Source organism: Urocampus carinirostris, chromosome 2, assembly GCF_059441175.1.
Source record: "Urocampus carinirostris isolate Australia breed hairy pipefish chromosome 2, RoL_Ucar_1.0, whole genome shotgun sequence".
NCBI lineage: Eukaryota > Metazoa > Chordata > Actinopteri > Syngnathiformes > Syngnathidae > Urocampus > Urocampus carinirostris.
The window spans coordinates 13,042,720-13,070,355 of NC_142350.1; the positions used below are offsets into that span (position 1 = coordinate 13,042,720).

The window sequence follows — 27,636 nt, forward strand, 5'->3', positions numbered from 1 at the left end:
TTCAGGTCGATATGGGCCAAACTCTTGAGGAATACTTCCAGCACATGGTTGAATCCACGCCGCGTAAAGGTGTCCAACCCGTTACTAGCACTGTGCACCTAATTAAGTGGCCAGTGAGTGTACATAATGTCTTTGTTAGAAATTTAGAAAATGAAGCGTGATGCTGGCGTGTTTTTGAATAAGGGAGCGTGGGACTACGTCTACATGACCAAGTCTCTTTCCCATACTGTAGGAAGACGACTTGGAGGACGTCAGTTATAAGGAGGACGATAAGGTCGGTTCACCGTGCTTATTATAATTACGGTATGTTATTTTAACAGAGCTGTTTACTGTGTTGCGAGCGTGTTGCTAGTAGCATTTTGCTACCCTTCACAGGCACGGTTTGGGACGAGTGTTATAATATTATTATTAAAGCTTTCTTTGTTAATATGTGTAACCATGGATAATATGTATTTGCAACTGTATATTTTTGTAAAGTATTTATTTTAGAAACTTATTCCAATATGTTTTGTACGAGCAAATGAGAAACAAGGGGCGGGGCAAACGCGGGCTGACGGGAATTGGAGTAAAGGTGAGACGTGTTTGTGGACGCGGCCGACAATGGTGGATATACATTTTTCCCACCCTTACCTTTGGAAGTATACACTTTTTTCCTTGGATTACTTTCAACGGGCACCCGGACTCTGCAGGTCTATATTAAATTTTAAGTACCGGTATCTCATTTCCTTTCATTTTGCCGGCTGTGTTTTTTGAACTTTATCGGGTATGGGTTAATTTTGTGTTTGAATGGCGTTTTATCAATGTGGGCACATGCGGCTAATATTCAGGTGCGGCTTGTGTATGTACAAAAAGGGTTTTCCTCCCAAAATGTGATGGGTGCAGCTTATAATCAGGTGCGCTCTATAGTCCGGTATTTACTGTATGTATTATCTGCACTGTTTAGTTTTTGCTCAATTATACTACGTGGTTAAAATGTGAACTCTATTTTGTTGGACTACAAGCCACGTGGCTTTGGTTTCCAAAAGATCTGAAGTTGTGTCGAATACTGATGCCTTTTTTAACGCATTCAGGGCTATCGAATCGGTTTTCCTGTCAAGTAGGGGCCAATGACGGCAGTATTCAAGCCTCAGCTTTCCATTTATGTAAGCCACTAGTAAATAGGTTCATGTTAGAAAATAATGAGCCAATGTTAACTCACAAACGTCTCTTTTAGTTTGACAACTGTATCATTCGTATCATTCCTTGTAGTTTCTAGTTCTTGCTCAGCGCATGTTGCCATGACAACCGCCTCTCCAAGCATCAAAACGGCAGGATGCGATGTTCTTTTGATGGTGTGAATCTGTCAAGGAACGCAGAAGAGCAGTCCAGCTGTCTACCAGAGTGCAGATTGATGCAGCCACCGCTGCTTTATCCCATATCCCATGCAATATTTCCCATCAAATTTGTGAGACCCCGATGGGTGGACAGTCTAGGGCGGTCCGGGAGCATGGATGATCAACCCTGGAAGAAAGTTTCACACATTTCAAATCCAAACGCATCGGTATGATGCAATCTTAGACCAAAATCAAAAATGATGAATGTGTGCTCTTGTAAAGTGTTGAATCATAAAATCACGAGTGATAAGACAAAGCATGGTTATTGAGACAGGGGTTTAATGCAAAAAAATAGGTGCAATATTTACTCAAAGTAAGACAGACTATGTAGAATAAAATATAATTTGTGTAAAGGATACGCTTGAAATAGAAATGCTTGATTGAGGATAACAATTGCTTGTGTACTGTGGCAAAATGATTAATCCAGTACCAAGCCAAATCATGCTTATTTGTAGACAATACACAATACATCAACATAAACATGAATCATAGGTAATAACAGAATCTCTGGTTGACAGCTTTCTGAATGTATGCATTTAGGATTCAGGGCTAATCACTCAACTGAGACAGCCCTGGTCAAGGTAACCAACCATCTTCTCCTGGTAAAGGACTCTGGCGCTTGCTTCATCACTGTTGCTGCTGCCGGACTGTAGTGCTGCCTTTGACACTGCGGACCGTAATATCTTCCTAGATCGGCTTGAAAAATGAACTGGTCTCTCGGCAACTGTCCTCTCATGGTGCAGATCTTACCTCTCAGATAGCACGCATTGTGCCAGATAAGGTGACCTCTGAGCCCTTTAATATTACCTGTGGCAAACCGCAGGGCTCAGTACATGGTCCCCTTCTTTTCAGGATTTATATGCTTCTGGTAGGTGACATTATTCACAAGTTTATTATCAGTTTCCATTGCAATGCAGATGACACTCAACTGTATCTTCCAATGAAGTAATCTGCCCCACTAAATTGTTGAAATTTGGAGCCCTGCCCCACTGAGATAATAAGATAAATGACACTTAACTTCTTGCGCCTTAACCCTGAAAAGACTGAAATGTTAATTATTGGTCCATCTAAATGACGTGACTTGTTCGCTAACACTGTTCTGGACATTGAAAAATGTAATATGACCAAGAGCCTGCAGCTGGTCCAAAATGCTGCAGCAAGGCTTTTAACTAGTACAAGAAAGTTTGATCACACTACCCCAAGTTTAGCTAACCTGCATTGGCTCAGATTGGATTTTAAGGTTCTGTTGGTATAACTGTATAGAAAATCTTGCATGGACTTTCTCTCTCATATCATTCAGATTTAATTTCCCATTATGGTCCTGCTCAGAGCCTTCGCTCAGAAATTGTTGGTCTGCTAGTAGTCCCAAGAGCCAAGAAGAAATCCACAGGTTCGAGAGCATTCTCCATTCATGCCCCGGTGCTGATAAATGCTCTGCCCTGTGAGATTGAATCCTTAACTTCAGTGAAACTGTTTGAATCTAGGCTTATATTGTGTAGCTTATGAATGACATATATTTCATGTTGACAGTGTCTGTGTTTTGTTTGATAAAATCCTTGAGGTATCCATTCCAGCCTGGTCATCCTGGAAGGGGGGTTACTTTATGTGTGGTCCCTTCTCAAGGTTTTTTTCATTTTCCTCATGCTGAAGCTTTGAGTTTTCCTTGCCCTCGTGCAAGTTTTAGATCAGGGGATGGTGTAATAATATTATGTAGTTTGCAATAGTCTGTGCAGCCCTTGAGACTTGTGATTTAGGGCGTCACAAATAAACATGACTAGACTTGACTAAGCTTTGGGAAACTGGTTGTTCTGTCAACGGTAGACAATGCACCCTGCTTTGGAGCCATTAATAGAATTAGGATGAGTCCAATTTGGGAACATGTCGCTGCTTTGACTCATTTTATTTCCTTTCCTTCTTTTTGTCGTCTTTATTGCAATCTGCCCCATCTCTTTGTCCCATTCCTTCTCTCACTTGTGCTTCTGCCCTAGCCCTCCAAACCCATCCCCCTCTGTTTAGAAAAAAAACTGCAGGGATAGATGAAACCACACATATTAGACAACCAATCGCAAGTAAGAACCAAAAACCCATTCAAGCAAATACAGTATAGCGTATGCGATTTTTATATAAGATGTTTTAACGTATTTTGATGAATGTATATATATATATATATATATATATATATATATATATATATACATACATACATATATGAAAATCTGTAGTTAGATATATTTTCTAATAATGCAAGTTTGTGACAATCTGGCAGGACTAATAAGACCCTGGCTCCACACCGCTGATATATAAGGTATGGGAAACACTGCCATTCTTTATGTAATTTGAGGATGTATGACAGGCACTTTTATCGATTAGTCATCTACGCAACATTCACTTTATCCTCCTCCCTTGTGCAGGACACTTGATCGAATCTGTAAGAAGGCTCGAATCGCTTAGTTGTCATTACATTAAGGGAGAATCTGGGATCATTATTTCATGCGTAATGGCAAAAACGCAAGGGGAATAATGCACTGTGTGTTAACATTTCTTCTTAAAGGGACATTGAGTATTTTTATTACTTGATGTACCGCCGTCACAAACCTTTTTGAAGCTGATGGGTCCGTTTGTTACTGATTGTTATGGGTCACAAGTTTAATATTACTAAAATACGTTACGTTATAACCAGGTTGCAACTATTAGAGGTTAACTGCTCAGTCACCAGCGAAACATGCATGTTAGAAGTCAAATTTCCTCCCCAAAAAAGCAGCAGGGGCAATGTTCCCTCTAATTTTCCAGGGGTCTGAGCGTTCACACAAAGTCTATGAGCAACGCTTGAAACTACAGTGAGCCACCATAATCCCAAGTGTGGCAAGATAATTGATTATCAAACATGTCCAACACTTGACATCAAGTTACATTTTGCTGAGTTTCCGGCAATGCAAAATTATTTTTCTCTTTTGAATGAATTGACTCATGTACTATTGCAAAGGTTGTACGGCCTACAAACGTCGTTTGTTCTTACAATTCTTTCACAAGATATCCATTCCTTTTTAGTTCCTGATATATTTTGTCGCATAATATTCATATTTTTGGGGGCTTATTTAGCCGGTTGTAAGATACAGAACTGTACTTAATCACATTTTTTGTGGAAGTACAATGTTGGCAACAAGATTCACTTGATATAATTGGAAATTATTTGAATGCAACATAAACGTTTTATTCTTTTTTCTGTTTTTTTTTTTCTACTTTTTTTAAAAATTCCTTTAAAAAAAATCTCATTGTGTTTATTTTTTCCGAGCTGTTACTTTTTTCTTTTTGTTCTCTATTGACTTTTTTCCTACATTTCTTTCTTTTCTTTTTTTCTTAAATTTTTCTTCTTTTTTTCTCTTCCTTTTGTTTTTTTTTCTCAGCTTTTCACTACTTTTTCATTTTGGTATTTTTTTCTTTTTTGTTCTATTCCCCCTTCCTTTAAGTCATTTTGTGCATAATTTTACTTAATATTAGATCATGTTGGGATTAAAGAAGCAAAAACAACCTGAAGAGCCGTTTAGGACCCGAAAGAGCCGGTTCCTTTTAGTGAGCCGAGCCGAAGAAGCCGGTTCTCGACACTATACTAACTTTACCCAACTTCGTTCGACTTCAAAATACAGCATTTAGGACACAACGTCAGGGGAACCCGTGTATTTTTACCTTCATGCACTGTAACTTTGACTTAAGTCGCTTCTTAATAAGTAATTTTGAGCCCTCATTTTTGTGTGCTGGCTAAATTTTCTTGTGCGCCGAGCATGTGCGAGCAGTGCGCACGCACGCAGCTTAGAGGGAACACTGAGCAGGGGGCTTTAGGAAAATAGCCGACAAAGGTTCAAAATCTGTCCGTCTGGGTGAAGCTCATGGTATGTAAAAGAGATCCTTATATCCTAATGTATAACTTTTTATATAATGCATAATCTACTTTCGCATGTTATTTAAATGAATATTGTTTTTTAATCGACGTTCAAAAGCACTGAATAATTCACAATGTCCCCTTTAAAACAAAAACATTACAATGAGAAGTCAATTTAAAGCTTTCAGCGCCACAATCTACAGATGTTTTCAAAAGCTATGTCCCTGAGTGTTTTTGTTTTAACGAAGAAGTTGAAAAACGACTTTAAAGGGTTCGGCGCAGCTCATCAGTAAAGCGTCAGGCCTCTTTCAGTATGAAAAATAACCATTAAATGGCAGGAGGGGCTTCGATCCATTCCTTTTCCACAAATCAAGGAAGCCCCCACTAATTAGTTTTGCTTCCTCTATCCAGCGGGGAGTGTAGGCATAGTGAAGCAGCATTGCGAGAAAATTGAATATATAGCTAGACGTTTCAACTTTCAAAAAAAAAAAAGATGGCATGGTCTCTTCGTGATGCAGATCATGCACCTCTGCAGGAGCGCGATCACCATGGTGACTGAAATCGTGTGATCGCATACCGGAAACAGCGAGAACCTCCTTGCAAAGTTCGTGCATGTTTGGGTTCGTACAAGAAAAAGGTAGGTTTGCACAAAAGTTGTTAGTTTACCTTAATGATAATGAGACCCTTGGCGCAAATGCTTTAATGAGGAATTAAGTTTTGCGTTTGTCCATTTTACTTTAAGTCACTTATCTCCCTTTGCTGAGATTTAAAAGATTAAATATGATGAATTTATACTACATCAATTTTGATTGCAGGAATAACATACAGGTACCGGAGCCTTTAATGTCACAAATGCAAAAGACATAATGTCATAAACAGAAAACTTTATTTTCAACAGAAATGGAAACCACAAACAATGCAATATGGATTGTACGATGATATTCAAAATTTCTGATCAAATCATTTACTTCAGTGATTTAGGATCTAGTATCGGTATTGTCACACCCTTTGCCCATCAATGCAAGGGTTCGGGCTCATCTCCAGAGAGGACGGCGCTGTACGCCAAAAAACAATGGCGACCCGATGATCAAGGTGCTGTATCTTAGTAAGAAGAGTTCTCGTACTACTGGTAAGCATGGAAGACAGTAGTACTTGATTTTAAGTGGGGTAAAGCAAAACCTTACTTCCCCAAAAAAAACAAAAAAAAAAACACCTTGAGGGGGATGGACACCACCAAGTCTTGCCCAAGACACACCACAGCGAGTGGTGCCCCTACAATCCTGGCGGTTAAGGGATCTGTGATAAAAATGTTTTTGTTCATTAAAAGAAAAAAAAAAAAACTCAAATTCTCACTGTACAATCATATTTGTGGGTTTTCCATGCAGCGAAGCACATCATTTGGGACACACACCGCATTCAAATGTTTAGAATCCAGTCGAGACAGACGCATCTGACGGCGAGGCCTGACAGGAATTAAAATGAATTTCACGGCACCACTCAGAGTAGCGCCTGCTTGACACCAAATCCGAGTGGAACAATTGCATTAGGTGTCGGGGAGGATCTCGATCGGCAAAAACAATGACGGCAGTCGTCGGATACAAACTTGGGGAAAAAGGGCCGCCCCTTCGTTAAAAGTCTGCGGGGATTCCGAGAAGAGGTCTTTGTCCCCGAAACAAGAGCTTGGACCCTTTCCCCGTTATGCGTGAGCTGACTTCAGCATCTCCGCCTGGCGGCTTAAGAGCACCTCCTGAGTAACTGTAGGAAAGACATTGGGAGACAGGATGAAATTGTAACACGACCAGACATGCAAACACAAGTCAAAGTGCTGAAACATGCAAGGGTTTATGAAAGGCTTGGCGATAGAAAAAGAAAATCTGTTTTTTCTTCAGTCATCTGAATGATTACAATGTTTACCCGGGTTTGCACAACCTTTGTAACGGACAAATTAAGGAACTTTAGGGACTTTCAAAATTAATTTTCCAATTTCTCCAGGACCAGTTAATTTTAGTGGAATTTTGCAGATGTATCCATGGATCTGCAAAATTCCTAGGGTTCCTAAAGCTGAAGTCGAGTTAAATTTGAGACTTCAATGCCTTTTGAAAACAAATTTGAGACTGAATCAACCAAAAAACAATTGAAAAAATAGAACATGAAAAAAAAAAAAACATCTCAAATAAGAGGGATGTTTAAACAATTTAAAAAAAAAAAAAAAAAAAAAAAAAAAAGGTTAAATTACATTTGGTCCACCCGAAAACTTTCCATCTAAAAAGCATTGCCCTCTCCAAAATTATTGACACAGAAAACAAATGCATGTTTACAGTAAATCGTGGATCCTCAGTCAAAAACCAGCAGAAAGTTATTAATTCCAAAACTGTTCTGCTACATTCATGAAGCATAGAACAACTTTTTTTTTTTTACTTACTCATATGTGTCCACGTTTAGGAGATTAGAAAACTAGATTTAAGACACTTTAATGCCAATTTTGGCTTTGTTTAGAATAAGGAATTTGATGGTTTGAGACTATTGCAACATCCGCTGGAACCCTGCATTTACAATTTTCAATCTTCCACTACTATTTGTGGATCTGAAAAATACGTGTAAATATTTGAAACAAATCTCTTCGCATGTAGTTGTTGGGCAATACGTAGCTCATATTTTAAGTTGCAGCATATTTTAAGTTGCAGCAAGTTCTTCTCAATCTACCACTAGGAAACGCCATCAATGTCCATAATCAATACGTAATCCTTGCACCAAAACACAGTTCATAATGCCCTGTTTAGCATGTGCCTGTCCTCTTGGGCGTGACCCAAAAATGGGCTATGACGCTTCATAGGACAAACGCCATACAAGCTAATGACAGCTGCCGTTAATCAGGAGGCAAGAAATGCAATGGCAAAGCAAAACCACCCAAGAGGAGTCAGCATTCTGTAAGCAATTGTTGAGGAACACGGCAACTTTTTTTTTTTTTTTTTAACAACAAAGTCGACCTATTATTCAAGCACTTTTCTATCCTTGAAACTACATTTATGTTCAAGGGTAAGGATTTCAAGCACCCATACAAACAAGTGTAAAATGGTGAAAAAAAAATTACCACGAAAACGCATCGATTTAGTGCCTCTTCTACCCAGTGTCCACAACATCAAAATGACTGGCAACATTTTACTCGCTCTTACTATCAAGATTATTTAGCAAGATATGTATCCAGCTCAGTAGCCTAGATGGTAAGGCGCCCGCTTTGAGACTGGGAGGTCGGTGGTTCGCGCCCCGGCCGAGTCATTCCTAAGACTTAAAAAGTGGTCGGCGGCGCCCTCTGTTGGCTGCGGCTGCATCGGCTCGCTACAACGGGTCAGGTGCGATCGACATTTCGTTCTGTGTACATTGTTACACAGAATGACAATACAAGGAAATTATTATTATTATTATTATTATTATCCACTTTAATGAACAACAACAGAACAATAGGGCAGGCTCTGAAGTTGAGTTTTTAAACTATTATCAAATTAAGTGCTTGAAAAGGGACATCTGTTTCTTTGCTTTAATTCTTGGCGTTTCTAAAACAAATTAAATTGTTATTTATAAAAAAGTGTAAAGTGTACATTTTCAGTATATGCAAATTGCTAAAGACAAATGTCCCCTGCCCGATGATTGCTGGGATGGGCTCCAGCACCCCCGCGACCCTACTGAGGATAAGCGGTGTAGCTAATGAGATGAGAATTGTGCAAAGAGGGAAAAGTAAAAACATAGCAAAACGGATGTCTTTTATAACGTCAGCAATGATATCAAATTTTAAAAAGGGACAGTGAGTATTTATTGACCACCAGAAGTCGCTGTGTAATGTAGTACAAGTGAAAACAGGTGTCAAAAAAAAACAAGGAACAATACAAACTAGAGTCAAACTGACCAAAATGAATCATTAATTTTCTCCCAGGCTTTTGTAGTTATGGAGTACTTGAAAGCTCAGTACAGGTAAGGCACATGACATAAAATACGAATGGTTAGACCTACAAGTGTGTTTATTTTTTTAAATGCATGTTCATATTATACCTCATTTATTTTTTTCTTATTGTTGAAAATCAATGTTAACATTTTAAACAAACGAAGTTTTTTTTTTTACCACTAGGAGACCCTAACATGTCCCCTTAGTATTAAATGACAAACTTTTATCCCAATGCGGCTAAAGGTTTGAGAACATTTAGATAGTTAATAAATGTAGCCATTCCCTGAATCCGTTCAACAATTCAGCACATTTTCAAATAATCAAGTTTTTAAATGACAAATTGATCAAATTTGATTTAGTGCCCAGGTGTAATATTATGTATGCAGTAGGGAGAAAAACTAATCAGAGTAAAGGTAGTTTCTCCCTTCAAAATGTGACATCCATCAGTGCATTCAATCAAGTTCAACGTCACAGGTAGCCATTTCAATCATGCACACTGCGCAAAGGAAATAATATTTTGAGGAAAAAAATGCAGGGATTTGTATTCTTGCCTAAATAAAGTAGGACACATCATTCTGTGAAGATGAGATATGTATATGAAATATTTTCAACTTGTGCTGCCATCAGATTTTGCCTTGCTCACAGAAACTATTGATCTCCGCCGGTGATTTAAGCGTGACCGGCAATGTTCCTCTCCGAATGCTCTTTTTTTTGGGCTGCTTCATTGTGAGCTATCGTCTGCTCAGTTCTCGCCCCGGCATCTTTCGCCTGTAACTATCAGTTTCTATTCCGGGAATAGCCAAGCTCCCTTTTCGTTGCTCATTAGATAATTTTTCAGTGTTGGCGCGACACACATGCCGTCTAGCAGAGTGCCTCTAAAATAGTGGGACTTTCTAAAAAATAGGGCGCAAATGACCAAAGGGAACCTTTTTTGCAACTAAGAAAAAAGTGCAATTGCACCTCCACTACATTAGCAGTGCTGTGATTGGCAGAGTCCGCGCTGATTATGTTGAATATTTTTCTACACCGAGCTTACGCCTTGCACATACAGTGCATAGCAAAAGTATTGGGACCCCCCCACAAAAACTTTGACATTGCCATATTTCCAGTTTCAAACCAGCGCCCCATTCCCATGTTTCTTTCGGACTCTGCCAGAATCACCTTTGATTTCTCTCAATCCATCTTCCTATCAATTATCTTCCCAGTCCCTGCTAAAGAAAAGCATGATGCTCCCAAAATCAAGTTGGAAAGCGGGGATAGTTTTCAGGGTGATGTGCAGTGCTACTCTTACGCCAAACGTAACGCTTGGCATCCAGCTCAAAGAGTTCAAATTTTGCCTCATCTATGGCCATTCTATGGTATTTCAAAAGGACTTTCTTGACCTTCTTCCAAAAATGGCTAATTTATGCAAAGACCAACTTATGCATGCGTTTTCCCACATCAGTTGTGTATGCCTGCGGCTTTTCCGAAGTGATCATGGGCCTCTTGGTTGCTTCTCTGGTTTTCTCCTTGTTTGGGCTAAAAGTTCTAGACAGCCAAGTCTGGCAAGCCATTTTGTTGTTATTTCTTATTTTAAATCAAACACTAATAATAAAATGGTGTTTATAGGATGTTTACTTAAGCAATTTTATAAATTATACAATTTTCTGTCGTTTAGTTGGTTTGGGGGTTGCGACCTTTATCCTCCCCCCTCTTCCTACGGGAGACATTACGGAAAAGTGAGACGCACTGGTCTAACTCAACTGGTTGAGCTACAGACAAGCGCCGCCACTTGCCAATGGTGCGCTTGTCAGGACACAGGAGACCAGAGAAGTGCCACTGCTGAAACACTGGGGTCATTGGCAGCATGCAGTTAAAGCACACTTGGAGAAAATAGTCCACAAAAAGGACTCGACTGCTAGTGCCATCCATGACTCTGGTATTTAGTTTCCTTTTAATAGGAAATTGATGAATCTGATCCTTTGTAAAAGGTCAACTCACAAATAGAAAAAGCATCCAAGTGAGCTTTTTTCATTGCTTTTGGAGTAACGTGTTTGACCTCAAATGCTTGCCCGTAAAGACATGAGACTGCCTGAAGGGCCATGGGAGCAGGCAGGGCTCATTGACAGAAAGTATGGGTGGAAGACCAACCTGGGTGTCACGTGGCCTGGCTCCAGCAGTATGGGTCCCCTTTGCCATTCTGACAGAGGCCTAGACGGGCCTGAGGGAAAGAGCCCAAATCAATTCCTGATCAACAAAAGCACATTGTGGATACTCATGAAATGAGTCATGCAACACCTTAAGATAACATCTGCTCATGCATAAGGTACATTTGTGTATGTGGAACATTTTTTTTAACAAAACCAATTAATTGACAGATTTGGATTGGTTAATTTTAGCAAACCTTGCATTAACACTAGCCTGATGGTCAGTACACAACAATCTTTTTATCACAAAATACATTGAAGCTGTTTTTTTTACTTATTTTAAAGTATTTTTTGGCTTGAGTTGCTACTTTTAAAAGCATTTATATCAAAGGATAATAACACACTGCCAAATTAAACATTTAAGGATTAAATTACCTTTACAGTGGAGTTGTATAGGTTAAAAGCCTCCTCTCCATTGCACTGCCATTAGTGTGTCATTCATGACAACGAGGCCTAGATCCTGAATGGTGGTTTGAATTCAGTTAATTTGCAGCGGCGATGAAAGCAAACGTCATTAACTGTTAATACGAGAGCACAGGTAGGATTGAAAAAGTCTTATACATACCAGGCATTCAAAGCTTTACAACTCTACACATTAGGGAGCTATCCAGCTTATTTTAGCGGCCTTACCTCAGGTTCCTTTTTAAAAAGTATAGAAAGAGAGAGAGAGAATAAGTCGAGCTCTTTTGATAATCCATCAAGACATCATTTAGGAGAGTTAAGGTCGACACACGTGAAAGCAGAACTCATTTAGGGTTTAAAATGCGTTTTGAAAACAAAAAGGCAATTTCAGACTATACTAGGACAGGAAAGAAATCAAAAGCATGTTGCGTTTCATACAAAAACCCACTAAGCTTTATTGACAAACTGCTGCAAAACATCTTTTGGACAGATTTAGTAACCTATTTAGGCAAGCGTACACATGTAGCATAATGCATTTTATGGAGAGGGTACAGAGTAAGTACAGTTAGGTTTTAAAATATGTACAAGAGTTGGGATAGAGCTGCAGGATCCCTTCTCGATGGAGACGACCCATGTGGAGATTTGTGTCCCAATCCTTTGGATTCTTCTCTTTTCAGGCATGCAGTTTATGTAAAATCAAATCACATGTTGGGTAGCATACCAGGCCATTTTGCGCAGAGTATGTTAGAATGGAGTTGCTTTTATTGACATTTACTCAAATCGAGGATATGAGGACAGGCCATCTCAACAGTGTCTTATTAGGGCTATATTTCAAAACTCTAACAGGACAATGACAAATATTGCAGTCTTAAAATCTAACTGAAAAATGTTTTACAACTATTTAAAACAAAGCATCACAAAAATGACTTGAGCTGTGTTAAACTTTATTTTTTAGATTTTGACATGTTTAAAAAAAAAAAAAAAAATCTTTAATTCACTATATTGACAGAATTTTGAAATGTAGCCTATTCGGGAATCTGCAACTGAACCTTTACAGATTAGACATTAAAAAAAAAAAAAAACAACAACAACAAAATTATGTTATCTAAGACAGGTGGATAATGAGCCATTAATTCAAATTACTATTACAAAACAGCTGCTTTTTATTCTTTTTAAAAAATAAACAATGCCATTAACGCCAGAGAGGGAGATTGGTCAGGAAAACAAAAAACAGAAAACCAACCAAACCAAAGAGTAAGTCTAGAAATTGCTTTGGTTGTGTACTGTGTGTAATGGGGCATGTGGTATCTGTAAAAATCTTAAAACAAAGTCCCCAAAGCTGTAAATAGTCCAAATGAGAGTAAAACAAAACAAGAAGTAACCAAAGCTAAAACGGACATTTACTTGTATTGGGGCTGCTAAAGTGAGCTGCCGTTGTCAACAGGCACTCGTCAGGGCAGCCCTGTAAGGGGGCGGTGGGTCCGCTTCAGTATTGTTGGTATGGGTGTTGCCTGAAGGCTGACTTGCCAGCTCCTCTGGCCGCGGACGCGGCTTTGCCCGGAGCCGCCCGCTGAGTGCCGTTCCAGTCATCTTGAGCTGGTGGCCAAACAAACATTTTCATTGTTAAAAATTGGTTAGGAAATCAAAACCACTTTTAAGGTGTGACCATACAAACACGGCACATGAAAGGCCAAGATAATACAGTGGTACCCCCCAAACACGAAAATCTCGGTATACAAGTTTCTTTTAATACAACTGTCTCTTGCGATTAGGAAAATCCAGAGGCTACCACAAGAGACCGCCCATGACTGCAAAAGTCAGCTTGTCCAGTTCACACATGCACATCAAAATATTTTCAAAAATTGTGCTATAAAGGGACAACAACTTTGACAGGCATGCAAGATCTATCACTAATCTTTGGTTTGTCATTATTTCGCGTCGGGAAAATTTGCTCAATACACAAGTAATTCGAGCCACAAGCACAACCAAGCTTGTATGAAGAGGTACCATCAACGTACAAGATGTACTTACCAAAGTTTTCATATGACTCAGCAGACTCTCCATGTCCATAGTCGTAATATTCTGCCTCTCTGATGGAGGGGGGCGAAAAGCAAAAAACAAAAACAAACCCAAAAAACAAACATGAAAAATTTAGAATCATTATCAAGTACCCTGGGAGTGAATTGTCTGAAGGGGCTGGTAATTGGTTTCCAAAAAGAGCTCAAAGCATTAAGAGTTGTCAAATAGCCAAGTGGTTTCCGGTTTGGATTGTTGCAGAACAGTTCAAAACAGATTTCAAGCGAAGATGGCAGGTGTGAAGAAAAAACGTGCGATTCACTCACGCCTGTGGCTGGCTGTAATAGCTGTCGTAAGACGCGTAGGTGTCATCAGTGTAGTTTTCGTCGTAGGCCTGGTGGGAAGGAACGAGGGAAGGGTTAGACAACAGGGAAGAATGCATGACAGAAAGCTTATAGCGATTGACCCCATAAAAAACAGGCTATGAAAACAAACAAAGAACATCAGTTACTCACAAATGCCTCATAGTTTTCTGCAACTGCTGCAGGAGTGTGCTGGTGGGGAAGCATTCTCTGCTGCCCACCACCAGACATCCTTGCACCACGTGATGCCATGCCTCCCCTGGCTACTGGACCACCACGGGCTGGCGGGACTCCTCTTCCTGCACCACGAGCTCCCCGACCAGGTCCACGTGGAGGCATCCCTCTACCCCTGGGAGACGGGGCAAGGATGCACGCTCAGTCATCAAGTCTCCAAATATATTTTTCGGGACATTTTTTACCTGAGTGCTCCCGGGGGCCCGCCGCGTCCTCGAACTGCCATGCCGCCTCTTCCACGCACCCCGAGCTCCTGGCCTCCATTTAAGTAGCCCATCTCCATGAACTGCTCTTGGCAGATATCGTCCGTAACATCCTGCATGTACAACACACGAGGAATGTGACCCACCGTGAAGCAGCCCATCAGCAATAACATAACACAAAGCTAACATTAAACCTTGCCAAATGATAACATTAGATGTAACATGCAGACTTCACGTGTGCAAAAGGCCAAAAGCCAGCACACTGGGCTCCAAGAAGGAGAAGAAGCCATTAATGAACTTGTGCATAGCATGTTCAAATAACTGGTTTTCAAAACGGACTGGTTTACAAGGTTGTGAAAACACTTTCCTTGTACCGCTCTATTGGATCTGGTGTGGGTTTCATTTAATAAAAACAAACAAACAAAAAAAAAAAAAAAGATACTGGAACCATAAATTCCTCAACATTAGCCTGCTTTCCTCTAGAGAGCAATTTAGAACACAGCACTGTGACCCAATCAATTATTTCATACAACGGCCTTACAGTGAAAAAAAAAGACAGAACTCTAATGATGGTGAAAAAGACAGAACAAGCTCGAAAATGAAAGGGCAGATGGCAGCTTTCAATTACCTTCAGTGGCAGGCTAAAAGCAGAAGCCATTTGACTGATCGCAGAGAAATATATGACGACGTGTCGCAGACGCAGCACCTCAGACAAGCTGGGTGACAAATCTTTACATCGCGAGGTGTTAGATGAGCTCAGTGAGAATGTATGCAAAAATGTTAAAATACATGGTAATGGATGAAGCTAGAAGGACCAAGGCATTTAGATTTTTCTGGTGGGACGTGCGTTAAATGGCCAAGCTAAATATGGCAGTGCAGTTGATTTTTCTTTACATTGTCCTCTCTCTGTGTACTCGTCAAAAAAAGCATGTTTGCTCACAAAAATGTCTGAAATTCTAAATCCTTTGATCGCATTGAGTTCACGTCTCCTTGTAAAAACACCTCAACTGAACAACTTACAATGATGCTTGAAATCTAGATAGATAGATACTTTATTCATCCCCGTAGGGAAATTCCTCAACATTAGCCTGCTTTCCTCTAGAGAGCAATTTAGAACACAGCACTGTGACCCAACTTGTATCAAAAACAAACACACCGTACAACGCTTTTCCTTTCTAGAATGATGCACAACTGTGTTTTTTCCCATTACCCTGCTCATTTACACCTAATACAAGCATTTTATTCTAATAGATACCTATGCAATAAAATAAATTATTATAATGTTACATGTCAGGGTATTTCAGACAACCCCACCTGGTCAATATCAAAATTAATGACAACAGTGCTAAATAATGATGTGTTGCACAACTCACAGGAAACAGGAACTTCTTGACTTCCTCCATGGCGTGGGCCATACGCAGGTAAGCATCAGGAAGGGGGGCATACACCTCGACGAACACATGCAGCTCCATGTTCAGATGGCTGTACTTTGGCTCGCCGCCATTTCTCAGCTCTTCCTCCTGCATATTAGAAAGACAATTTTACTTTCAGTGTCTCCCTCATCTCTTAAAACTTACACTAGAAGAGCGGATATGCAGCGGGGTTAGGCAGCCTTATAAGGCATGCAAATAACGGCTACCCGAGCAGATACCAAATAAGAAAGATGTACGGGGGCTTTAAGAAAAGTTTTATACAAATGTTTGAATCGAAAATGTACAATGTTTGGGTTGAGACGATGAGAAATAGTTCAGTTTTAATTTCACAAAATAACTTAAATATTAAACATAATTGGCATACAATTAATTGTCTTGTCATATTGTGCAACTTTACATCAAAATGATCTGTACAGCTTTACAAGTAAATATTTTCGGACACTACCCTTTCTCTTTTGGAAAACTAAAATTACCAACTGTCAAATATTAAAGCCACAGACTCAAACCATTTTCAATCCCATTTAAAAGCAATATTACCTTTAAATGAATTTCAAACTTTCCAACTGTTCTCATACCTTAGCTTTGTCTCTCATGGAGCCCTTGCCCAACACAGAGATCCTGGCCCCAGTTTCCTCCTGGAGACGTTTGATGGTGTGGCCTTGGGGTCCCAGGATTTTGCCCACAAAATTGAACTGGAGAAAAAAGCAAAGCAGACAAAGTTGGACACACGCAGAGGGGGTAACAAAAAACAAAACCCTTATCATTTGACTGGTAATCAAAAGCACATGCTCCGCGTTACAATACATTTTGAAGCCGGTAGTGCGACAAGTCTTGTGACCAGCGAAATGCGGATAAATAAATAAAAAAACCTTCCTAATCCACCTTGTACTTGACAATGTCCAATGTCAGGCAAGTGCCTTGGAAATAGAACGGCGTCAGAGTCTTGGGTAAGGTTTAAAAGTTAACTATGCTTTAATATTAAGATGAAGGAATATGCTTTGTGATTAATTTTGTACCCCCAAAATAATCCCACAAGATTTTCTTATATCCAGATTAAATTTATATGGTGTAGAAAAGACCCATGAATCCAGAGCAGTGGGATAATGAAACACCTTGTCAAAGGAACTATACAAGCCACATATGCCATTTCATATCACCGCTGTGTTTAAACTACCGTATTTTCCGCACTATAAGGCGCACCTAAAAGCCTTTATTTTTTTCAAAAGCTGACCCTGCGCCTTATAATACAGTGCGCCTTATTTAGGGATCAATATGCACATGTCGACTGCACTATGTTTACTGCTCACCTTGCACAATGTCTGTCCATTTCTTTTTTCTGCACTATGATGTCTATGTTTGCACCAATGCATATGCTGACTATTTTTTTGCACTATGATGACTTTGCACCAAATGCAATATTGCACAACCCTTACGATACCAACGGTATCACGATAACACTGTATGCAACATCCCACATGCTGACATTTCTAGTGTAAATACCATGTAAATTATAACTATAGCCATATCCCCCTTGTTTTATAACCTTATCTTCTCTGTTCCCTTATCTTCTTGGCTTATACCTCACTGTGAATGTGTAAAACTGGAGTGTCATGCCCAATTTCGTTGTCACAATATGTTAACCCATTTTGTAACAATGACAATAAAGGTATATTCTATTCTATTAAATTGCAAAGTTGTCCAACTAACTTGCACCTGCCGACTAGATTTCCCCCCGAACGCCAAGTAGTACGCGGTGTATGCTGGGATTTATTTACCGGCGTTTCATTGGCTAACCAATGTGTAAATCATCATTTGAATCGATCACTATTGGCTTAAGTTATTCGGAGGTCAGGGGGCGGATCCTTTTTATCATTTACAGGCTGGCATTGGCTTAAACGGCAAAACAAAGCCTGCAATTGGCCAAAAAAGATGAATGTGTATAGCACGTGGCTGACGGCATAGAGAATGCATTTTTTTTCCTATTCTGTATTTGTAAATATTTTATTCTCCTGGATTTACTACCCTCACGAATATAGGAGGACATTGGCTGCACATTATTATGAACACAACGACTTCGGTGAGCTACTCCGGGTTTTATATTGTCCCTGTATCTTGTTTCAGACTGAACTCGATGTTTCTGTGATAAGCGGCGCAGATAATGGATGGAATGGAGTGTCTATTTTTAAATTAAACTAAATTCCAAGTGTTTATTATCATATGCACAGTAAAGTTGCGAGCAAAAAAGAAAATAGAAACTTAGGAATGGTTGGAATTTCTTGAATCCCAAGACTTTAAATATCCGAATGATGGAACGATGCATTTGAGTGACATCGAACGGACACCGCATCCGCACGTCTTCTCGACGCGTATTTGCGTCTTTGCAAGCTTTGGGAATGTTAAGGGGGTAATAAGCTTGACTGAACCATCTGACTGTTTTGTCGACGTTCCCATTGTAGCGCCTTATAATCCGGTGTGTCTTATGTATGTCAAAAATAGGACCAAAAACTATTTTTTCGGGGTGCGCCCTATAACCCGGTGCGCCTTATAGTGCGGAAAATACGGTAATCTAACCAGAGTTTTACAATCAAGAACAAGAGGTAAATAGACTCAGTAACCATGTGACCGCACATAATTGAACCTGGACTGCGAGAAATTGAATCACAGTGGTGAAAGGAATAAGTGAGATACGCAAGAGTAAAAAAAATATACATATAGCTAGTTAGAAAAAGTCACCTTGGGGTACTGTTTGACAGGTATAAGGACTCGCTCCTTGAGTTTGATGAATTTGTTTGTGAAAAGATCAAGGTAGGTCTCTGGCTCCTTAGACTCGCCTTTCTGGATCCTGTCTATTTCTGCAACAAAGTCACACGATTGTACAAGATGAGTTAACATTGATTCAAAAACCCAAAACGGGAATAGATTGCAAACAGGAAGATTGTAAAAAAATAATTATGAACCTTACATGAAAATCTTCAACATATGTTCTGTGATTACATTATCAACCTGTTTTAATCATTTAAGCTATGTGAAATATCTTGCAATAAATATGCAACAGCAAATAAAGGTCCTGCACACTTGATGGTTGTGAGAAAAAAGATTTTACTTTCCTAAACCCACGTATCACTTTATTTAGGAGACGCTTTGTCATTGGCTTTTGTTGTGATTACCTAATCTTTGCAAGTTCTAATACGCAAGTCAATTCAAGAGTTTTATTCTTATGGGTATACAAAATGATTGATGCATTCGGTTAAATATTAAAGGGCTTTGCCTTAACCTTGTAGCATTATAAAACTTTAAGAACAATAAAATTACGTCATCAAACAAACCTAGTTTGAACTTCGACTATTTCCATATCAAGCTATGGCGCCCAGTTGAATTTACGCTACTTTTACAACTGTATAAATAATACCACCTCGTTAGAAGCCTAGTTAAAATCGGCGTTTGCAACACTCATAACAATCGAATCCCGAGCATGCATTGACAAAACTACCTCTTTAAAGGCTTTCCTTATTAGAGTCCTGGACAAACTTCCAATGAAAACATTTACCACTGGTTGTAAGATCAATAGATATGTCAATCGTTCCAAATTATTGTAATCTGCCAGTCTTTTATGCTAAATTCACTTTTCAGGGTTGGTATAGGTCCCATGCAAATTGTGCATACTTACGCCCCTGGGCTAATTGCACATTCGTTAGCAAGGTATTTGGAATAGATGTATTTTAAGTCATAAGTTTTTATTACCATATCGGAGTATAATTAATAAAACGATGGTAGTTTTATCGAGGTTTGCAAATAGGAGCAGCCCACGTGTCGTGATCAATTAAATTTACTTATGTCTTGTAGAACGCGTTGAAACATACACAAATAATCAGTAATGATAAATACCTGGGAAAACAATAGTGTAAAGCGAGTGCAAACTTTGCTTGGGATTAGACAAAGAGTCTGCTGGGGGATGGTGGCCGTCTCGTGGCCACTTGGGGACTAATGATCAAAGAGTCTACAGCCACGGGTTAAATTGCAGAAATTACCGATTTTACGAGTATAAAAATGGAGAATGTGAATGCAGTTGACGTATTTTTCAACGAAAAGACGGAAGTGCTTTGTTATTCGGAACAGACATGAAACTGGTAAAATACAATAAAAGCTAGAAAGTTAACGCCAAACGGCACATTTTATTAACAACTTCGCTCAAAATAGGACGTAACGGGTTATTTGATCGAAAGTACGCAGAGTGAACGGGCTTCAGCTTGGAGCCATAATGGAGTCCCAACCGTCGCCACATGGCGCCGAAAGACTTGAGTCGTCATTCGGACGGCCTTTCCTCTCGACAAACTTGTCACAAACACGCAGGAAATACCGAACAAGATATACATCATTTTTACCTGCTTCAATTAATTTCATAGCGTGAGTAAAAGACGGGTCCAGACTGTCCTTTTCCGCCATGAGTTGCGGAAGGTATGTGTTATCGCCGTTCTCCATTTTGAGTTAGAGCAAGAGGTTGAGTTTGGGCGGACTTAAAAGCTTATTGGTGGGCCCCAAAAAATCCCAACGAAAAGTAGTCCTTTTATGGAACTACGGATTGACGAGTAGAGAAAATGTCCTTTGAGCAAATTTTAACGGTGATTTCGGAGTCGGACGTATCCGCTACTTTAACGTCGCCGTCGGTTATCCTGTTTGAGAGAGATCCACACAGCACGCCGACTGCTCTGGAATGAGAGAAGAAGACAAGGAGCCGGGTGAAAAGGAGGACGGAAACCGGATGGTACGTCAGAGTTGTGTAACACATTAAGCCGCGCCCCATGTTAAAGGAATACCCACATACTAAAACGTGAGAAGTGCGAAAATAGTACTCATCTCATTAGCTGCACCGCTTATCCTCAGTAGAGTCGCGGGGGTGCTGGAGCCCATCCCAGCAATCATCGGGCAGTGGGCAGGGGACACCCTGAACTGGTTGCCAGCCAATCGCAGGGCACACAAGGAACAGACAACTCGCTCGCTCATTCACACCTAGGGACAATTTGGACCGGCCGATCCACCTGAAATGCATGCTTTTGGAATGTGGGAGGTAACCGGAGTGCCCGGAGGGAACCCACGCAAGCACAGGGAGAACATAGAAACTCCGCACAGGAAGTCTGGTAGCTGGATTTGAACCCACACAGGAGGTTCCCAAGACCTTAGAACTGTGTCGCCGTGCTGCCGAAAATAGTACTGTTCCGTACATTTTATTTTGCAGAAAATCTTTGGTGGGCCCCAAAAAATCCCAACGAAAAGTAGTCCTTTTATATGTACATTATTCATTGGTGTATTGCAATTATGCTCCAAGATAATGCATTTTGAAAACAAACTGACTCTTCGTCAGCCCTATGATGGGTTACGTGCTAATTAGTTAAAGATTGTTGAAAACCAGGTTTTGGTAGTTTTTGTGGTGAATGCTGAAGGATTTTATACATTTGACTATAAAGGACTTTATACGATTGAATACAAGTTACATTTATTGAGTGCAATGAAGATTCTCACCGAGTAGGCTATAGTTCAATGACAGGTCACACCGTTCCAAATGCAGAATATTTTGACTAGGGAATTTTGATAACAGGACTCTGACGGAGGACGGTGTGGTGTCGTGTAATACACTCCCCTTCCTGCGGTGTCACTGTATACTTATGCGCAGCCTTGTACTTGTGCTAGAGAACTACCGAAGAAGAAGTTGAGTAAACACTCTATGACTGTACCGTCCGTGCCTGTCTCTGAATCCGACTGCAACCCGACTACATACACAACATATTGGCGACGAGGATGACTTGGATCGGAATTTCACAACCCCCTGCTTTGCTTGAAACCCCGGGTGAGCCTACGATGTTGTACTCCACGTGGATTCAGATGTTCGAAAATTACCTGCTAGCATTGACTGCTAACGAAATGCCGGACAAACGAAAGCGCGCACTACTGCTGCACTGTTTAGGCACAGAAGGGCAGAGAATTTTTCTTTTCCTTCCTGACACTGGCACTTCTTACAAATCCGCCTGTGATGCGCTAGAAATTTTCTTTGTACCGAAGATTAATGTCGTTGCTCAGCGTACCAAGTTCCGTCAGCGTGCTCAAAGACCGGGCGAGACCACTGCTCAGTTCATTGCCGCATTGAGGGAATTAATTGCTAACTGTGACTTTGGCACGTTTGCTGATGATATGATCAGGGATCAATTCATTGAGAAGATGTCCTCTTCGAGAATCAGAGAGCGCTTGCTGCTGGAAACGGACTTAAAGCTTGACAAAGCGATCGCTATTGCTACACAAGTCGAATCTGCTATTTCAGAAGCTAATGCTATTACTCATGTGCACGTGTCCGACACTCCTGTGAAGTTTGTGCAACAAAGAGATAAAAGGAATCAGAGCAGTACACATACACAGCGCTCGAGAGATAAAAGGAATCAACACAAAACCTGCTACCGTTGTGGATCCAACTCTCATCTAGCAAATGACCCCAAATGCCCTGCTAAAAATGCAAAATGCAACCAATGTGGAAAAATTGGACATTTTAGTAAAGTGTGCCGCAGCGCAATTCCTACTCGATCAGTAAGAGAAGTTACTGTCCCAGAACTTACTGTGTGTCATGTAGCCCCTACAGCTGCAGTCCCAAAGCGCCTTACGTGTACAGTTGCTCTCCATGCGAATGATGAACAGTCAATTACTACTGACCTGCTTGTGGACACTGGTTCAGCAGTTTCAATTCTGCCAGAGAGAATTTACAGACAGTCATTCATGCACTTGCCTCTCTCAAAGCCTACTGTGCGTCTGGTGACCTACATGAAGAAGCCAATTCCAGTGTTGGGCTGTCTTCAACTTACTGCTACATACTGCAACCAGAGTGCACATACTGACTTCTACATAGTTCCTGACGGTACTCCACTACTGGGAATGGACCTGTTCACTGCACTTCGCCTCCACATACAAGATGGGCAGATTGCAACACCTGCCGCATCGGAGATGAGTTACACTGTCAACACTACAAATGCTCTAGGCGTTGCTACAGGTTTTCTACACAAATTTAAAGTGAGTGCAGACGTCCCTCCAGTCCAGCAAAAGCTACGCAGACTCCCATATGCCGTGCATGACAAGGTGTCGGAGGAGCTGACGAAACTGGAAAATGATGGCATCATGGAGATGGTGGCTGCTGTGTCTCCTGATTTTTCTGCAGTCACTGCTGATGAGCTCTCCAGTGCATGTGAGGAATGTCCAGTGCTACAGAAGGTGCGACACTACATGCAGAAGGGATGGCCTCGTACTACAAAAGGCCTTGACCCCCTCATCGTGCCTTACTTCCGTGTGCAAAATGAGCTTGCCTTGCAGAACAGTGTCATTGTGCGTGGCACTCATCGTGTTGTGATACCACAACAGCTACAGGGAAAAATGATCCAACTTGCTCATGCTACACACCAAGGGATAGTTCGCACAAAACAAAGACTGAGAGACTTGTACTGGTGGCCTGGAATGGATTCTCACGTTGAGCTCGCCATCAAATCATGCACCACCTGCTTGCAGCATGACAAAACCGCAACCACGCGTACTGCACCATTACAGCCTGTGCCTACCCCAACTGCTGCCTGGGAAAAAGTTGCTGTGGACATTGTTGGTCCTATTCACTCTGCGCCTGCTGATTGCCGCTTCGCCATCACCCTCATTGACTATTACAGCCGATGGCCTGAGATTGCCTTCTGCTCAAATGTTACTTCTGCCTCTGTTATGACTTTTCTTTCCATTGTGTTTAGCAGAGAAGGTAATCCACAGGAAATTGTTACTGACAATGGCCCTCAGTTCGTGTCGACCGAGTTTGAAGCATTCCTTAGTGACAGGAACATCACACACCGTCGCAGCTCTGTGTACTACCCCCAAGCCAACGGTGAAATTGAGCGTTTCAACAGAGTCTTCAAGGACTGTCTACAAACAGCCAACATCGAAGGTAAACCACTGAAAGCCTTCTTCACTGAGTTTTTACAGACTTACAGAGCTACACCACATGCCGTGACTTCAGTATCCCCCGCTGAACTGTTGCATGGTAGACCACTGAATACAAAGCTTCACATCACAGGTCTTCACTCCATGCGTCCCACTGCTGACAAAGGCAACATGCTACAAAACATACAAAACAAACAACGGAAGTCCAAACGATACACCGACAAACGTCGCGGTGCAAAATCACCCAGCTTCCAGATTGGCTCTGCGGTTCGCATCCGCAAACCTGGAATCATTGCGAAAGGACACTCAAGGTTCACCAAGCCACTGACAGTGGTAGCTCAAAAGGGTCCAGCCACTTATCTGCTGTCTGATGGAAAGGTGTGGAATGCTTTCCACCTTGCCCATTCTTCCACCTGTGCTGCTGTTTCAGCGCCACAGCCTCCTGATAATGATGCTTGCCTCCTGCCAAGCGACCAAGTTGCTGAGCCACCCGAAACTGAAACTGTGCCCTCAACACATCCCTCTCCTAGTGCACCGAGAATACGACATGCTCCTGCATGGCTTCAAGATTATGTGACTTAAAAAAAAAAAAAAATACAGAAAAGATGTGATGATGTAAAAAAAAAAAAAAAAAAAAAAAAAAAAAAAAAAAAAAAAGACATGATGAATGTTCATTGTTAAAAAAATTGTCATGTTTGTTTATGATGTGATCTTCATACAGTCTGCTTAAGTTTACAAGGTTTACACACTTTTGCTTACCGATATTGACAGTATAGTTCCTTACGTTATTGCTTACCTCTGAAAAATATTTACCTCTAATCTGGTAATGAATATTGAAATGTATGTTTTCTACAAGCTCATACTTACCGAAGAGTTATTGCGTATTTTAGATTAATGCTACTGTTGTGTCCTATGCTAACAAAAAGGGAATATGTGGTGTCGTGTAATACACTCCCCTTCCTGCGGTGTCACTGTATACTTATGCGCAGCCTTGTACTTGTGCTAGAGAACTACCGAAGAAGAAGTTGAGTAAACACTCTATGACTGTACCGTCCGTGCCTGTCTCTGAATCCGACTGCAACCCGACTACATACACAACATATGGCAGGCAATGTTTTGAGAACAAGGCCCTGATAACGTAGAAACGCCCGGTGTTGTTTTGAGTTTTCCAGACATCGCAACGGCCAGGGGGCCTTTCTTGGCACGCCCATGGGAGGAGTCGAGACGCCATCTTGCGGGGAAACGTGGGCCGAGAGAAAAAAGCTAGAGGACTTTGGAGAAGGCTACACAGAGACTCGGACGACACTAATTCGGCTGATTTGACCGTATTCGATGGATAAGAATAGAATATACCTATATTGTCATTGTTACAAAATGGGTTGAACATATTGTGACAACAAAATTGGACATGGCACTCCAGTTTCACATTTTACAGTGAGGATAAAAGGAAAGAAGATAAAGGAAAAAAGAAGATAAAGGTATTAATTTAAACAATATTTACACAAGAAATGTGGGCATGTAGGATGTTACATACAATTTTGGGATCATATTAGTGCAATATGCGGTAGTGCAAAAATGGGCAACATTGTGCAAAGTGAGCATAGGCATGAATACAATTTTACATCTGTATGAGGTAGTGTGTTTGCAAGAGTTTCAGTTTTTTGTGCGGTGTGTTTTAAGGGTGGTAATGGATCTGGGGAAGAAACTGTCTCTGAGTCTGTTTGTTTTGGTTTTGTGTGACCTGTAGCGTCTGCCGGAAGGCAGCAGGTCACTTAGTTCACTTAGTTAAATTGTTTATGAAATTAAATCTGCCCCCGTGTGAAAGTGGTGGCTTTTCTTGTTCATCTTTTCCGTCAAGAAACAAGCGCGCGTTGTTGGGTGGATGTAGGTTGTGTTTGGTTAATGGGGTCAGATAACTAATTCGAACAATTTGGTAAACGATACATTTTAATATTAAATTCCCAACAATGCGTAGGCGTTGTGTCGCAGGTGAATCCAGAAACAGTACAACAAAGGGCTAGCAGCTAAATGGGGCTAACTGACAAAAACCAAAACACACGGAGAGCTAGCAGAGGCTATCCCAGCCGAGAAAAAAAAACAATGGACACAGCAGGCTAGCTGGCTGCTAAGGAGGGCTAACCATGACCAATTGGTGGAAAAACTGAATGCTGTCCAATCCAAAACATGTAGTAAGCAGACAAGGCAAACAGGGAACCAAAAACGGAAAAACGACTACTGCTACGACAACAAACACAAACCTAGCCCGGAATAAACAAATGGGAATGGCAGGCTCGGTGTCTGCTAAACAGAGCTATCGAGGACCAATCAGCAGAAAAATGGGAGGCCCGTTGACCAAAAACATGCAGTAAGCAATGTTAAATAACTTTTTGCGTGGTCATAACAAATGTCCATAATTGATATGTTTATCCTTGCACTAATACACATTTCATAGTGCCCTGTTTAGGTGTAGCAGTCTCCTGTCCTCTTGAGCGTGACTCATAGGGAGGGATGACGCTTAAAAGGACAATGCCATACAAACTAGTGCCAGCTGCCATAAATCACGAGGAAAGAAGAAATGCAAAAGAAAAGCGAAGCCACCCGAGCAGGCGTATTGCTGTTTTAGGCAGAATTGTTTTATTTTCCTTAATTCTATGCTTGGTTTATCGAATCATAATGCCATGAAACATGGAAACAATTTCAAGCACATCACCCAAATTCAAAGCACTTCTCAAACATTGAAAACTGAAGCATTTTTAAGGATTTCAAGTACATGTACAAACCCTGCTTATAACAGCTGCTTAATCAATGACGAAACTGTAAACAAAAGAATGATCAAACGTTATAAATGACAGATTTTGGAAATATATTATTGTAGGGCTCCAGCACCCCAGATAATGGATGGATTATTGTAGGATGTCATTTTTTAAATTATTTAAAATCTTGTTTTTTATTTTTCTGGAGTGAAGGAAATTGTATGTTCTAGTGGTATCTCTCTATAACACTACTTTAAGAGTTTAGTGACCTTATCTGGCTGGAAAAAAATATGGAATTAAACATCCCTCGAAGGAGATGTTACTAAAGCAGACTGTTTACAAATGATTTTATTTCAAACTCATAATTCAAATACGTTTGCAAATGATGACTAATTTAAGTTATTTGTTATAAGCTTACCAACTGTTCATCATTACCCATTGATGTGTTGGAGAAGCTGGTGATTCTTCCAAGCATTGAATATGTAGCTCTTTACTGGCCCTCAGCGGCAGTGCTCAGGATTGCAGAGAATTTGCCACATGAACAGCTCAAATTGGTTCCATAGAAGAGGCCTGTTTCCTTTCCACTACTATCGATCGTGCACATTTAGTGCAAAAGTGAAAGGAATGGGGGGGGGGGGTTACAGAACGTCAAGAGAGGACCTTTTGGTTGATTGATTCCTCTGGTCTGAATGCTTGGAACGAACCTGTCATGACTGAGTAGGGCGCATGATAGGGTCAGATGGTTCGACTTGACCTAATGCATACAAAGTAGAGAAGGGCGATCCAAGGAATTTTGGTGTCGATCCGATCCAAGTAAATACATGGTAGTATTGATCGATACCGATCCAATACCTTTTTACTTGGAAAAGTCATGATCATAAAATTAATGAACTCTACACTCCTAGAGTTG

The 27,636-nt window shown here is 40.7% G+C and overlaps 1 protein-coding gene and 1 long non-coding RNA gene across 7 annotated transcripts; both read right to left on the bottom strand.

Annotated features, from left to right (window-relative positions):
• Positions 1-6,114: 6,114 nt before the first annotated feature.
• khdrbs1b (KH domain containing, RNA binding, signal transduction associated 1b) lies at positions 6,115-20,750 on the bottom strand. 6 transcript variants are annotated; one of them, XR_015849758.1, is made up of 12 exons: positions 20,406-20,749; positions 18,757-18,875; positions 16,599-16,715; positions 15,964-16,110; positions 14,573-14,703; positions 14,307-14,502; positions 14,118-14,185; positions 13,807-13,865; positions 13,180-13,371; positions 11,749-11,833; positions 11,318-11,387; positions 6,115-7,005 (listed from the first exon to the last, which is right to left on the bottom strand). XR_015849758.1 is itself a non-coding variant. In XM_088328971.1 (9 exons), the coding sequence occupies exons 1-9, from the start codon at positions 20,500-20,502 to the stop codon at positions 13,262-13,264; spliced, it is 1,044 nt and encodes a 347-aa protein (XP_088185097.1). In that variant the 5' UTR covers positions 20,503-20,749; the 3' UTR covers positions 12,201-13,261. The 6 variants fall into 6 exon arrangements, 2 of the variants coding, with proteins under 2 accessions (XP_088185098.1, XP_088185097.1); XR_015849759.1 differs by having other exon boundaries at positions 11,318-11,413; XR_015849757.1 differs by lacking the exon at positions 11,749-11,833.
• Positions 7,471-11,305, bottom strand: LOC148371081 (uncharacterized). The gene is made up of 2 exons (XR_015849761.1): positions 8,687-11,305; positions 7,471-8,455 (listed from the first exon to the last, which is right to left on the bottom strand). It is a non-coding gene; the product is annotated as an uncharacterized LOC148371081 (long non-coding RNA).
• Positions 20,751-27,636: the final 6,886 nt, after the last annotated feature.

Bases quoted from the DNA above. Each gene is read 5' to 3' on its own strand.
- khdrbs1b (XM_088328971.1), bottom strand. From the start codon at position 20,502: ATGGAGAACGGCGATAACACATACCTTCCGCAACTCATGGCGGAAAAG. The intron at 16,716-18,756 runs GTGACTTTTTCT...TTTTTTCTCCAG, and splicing joins CTGTCAAACAGTACCCCAAG to TTCAATTTTGTGGGCAAAAT. The intron at 14,503-14,572 runs GTAAAAAATGTC...CCCGTCTCCCAG, and splicing joins GGGCCCCCGGGAGCACTCAG to GGGTAGAGGGATGCCTCCAC.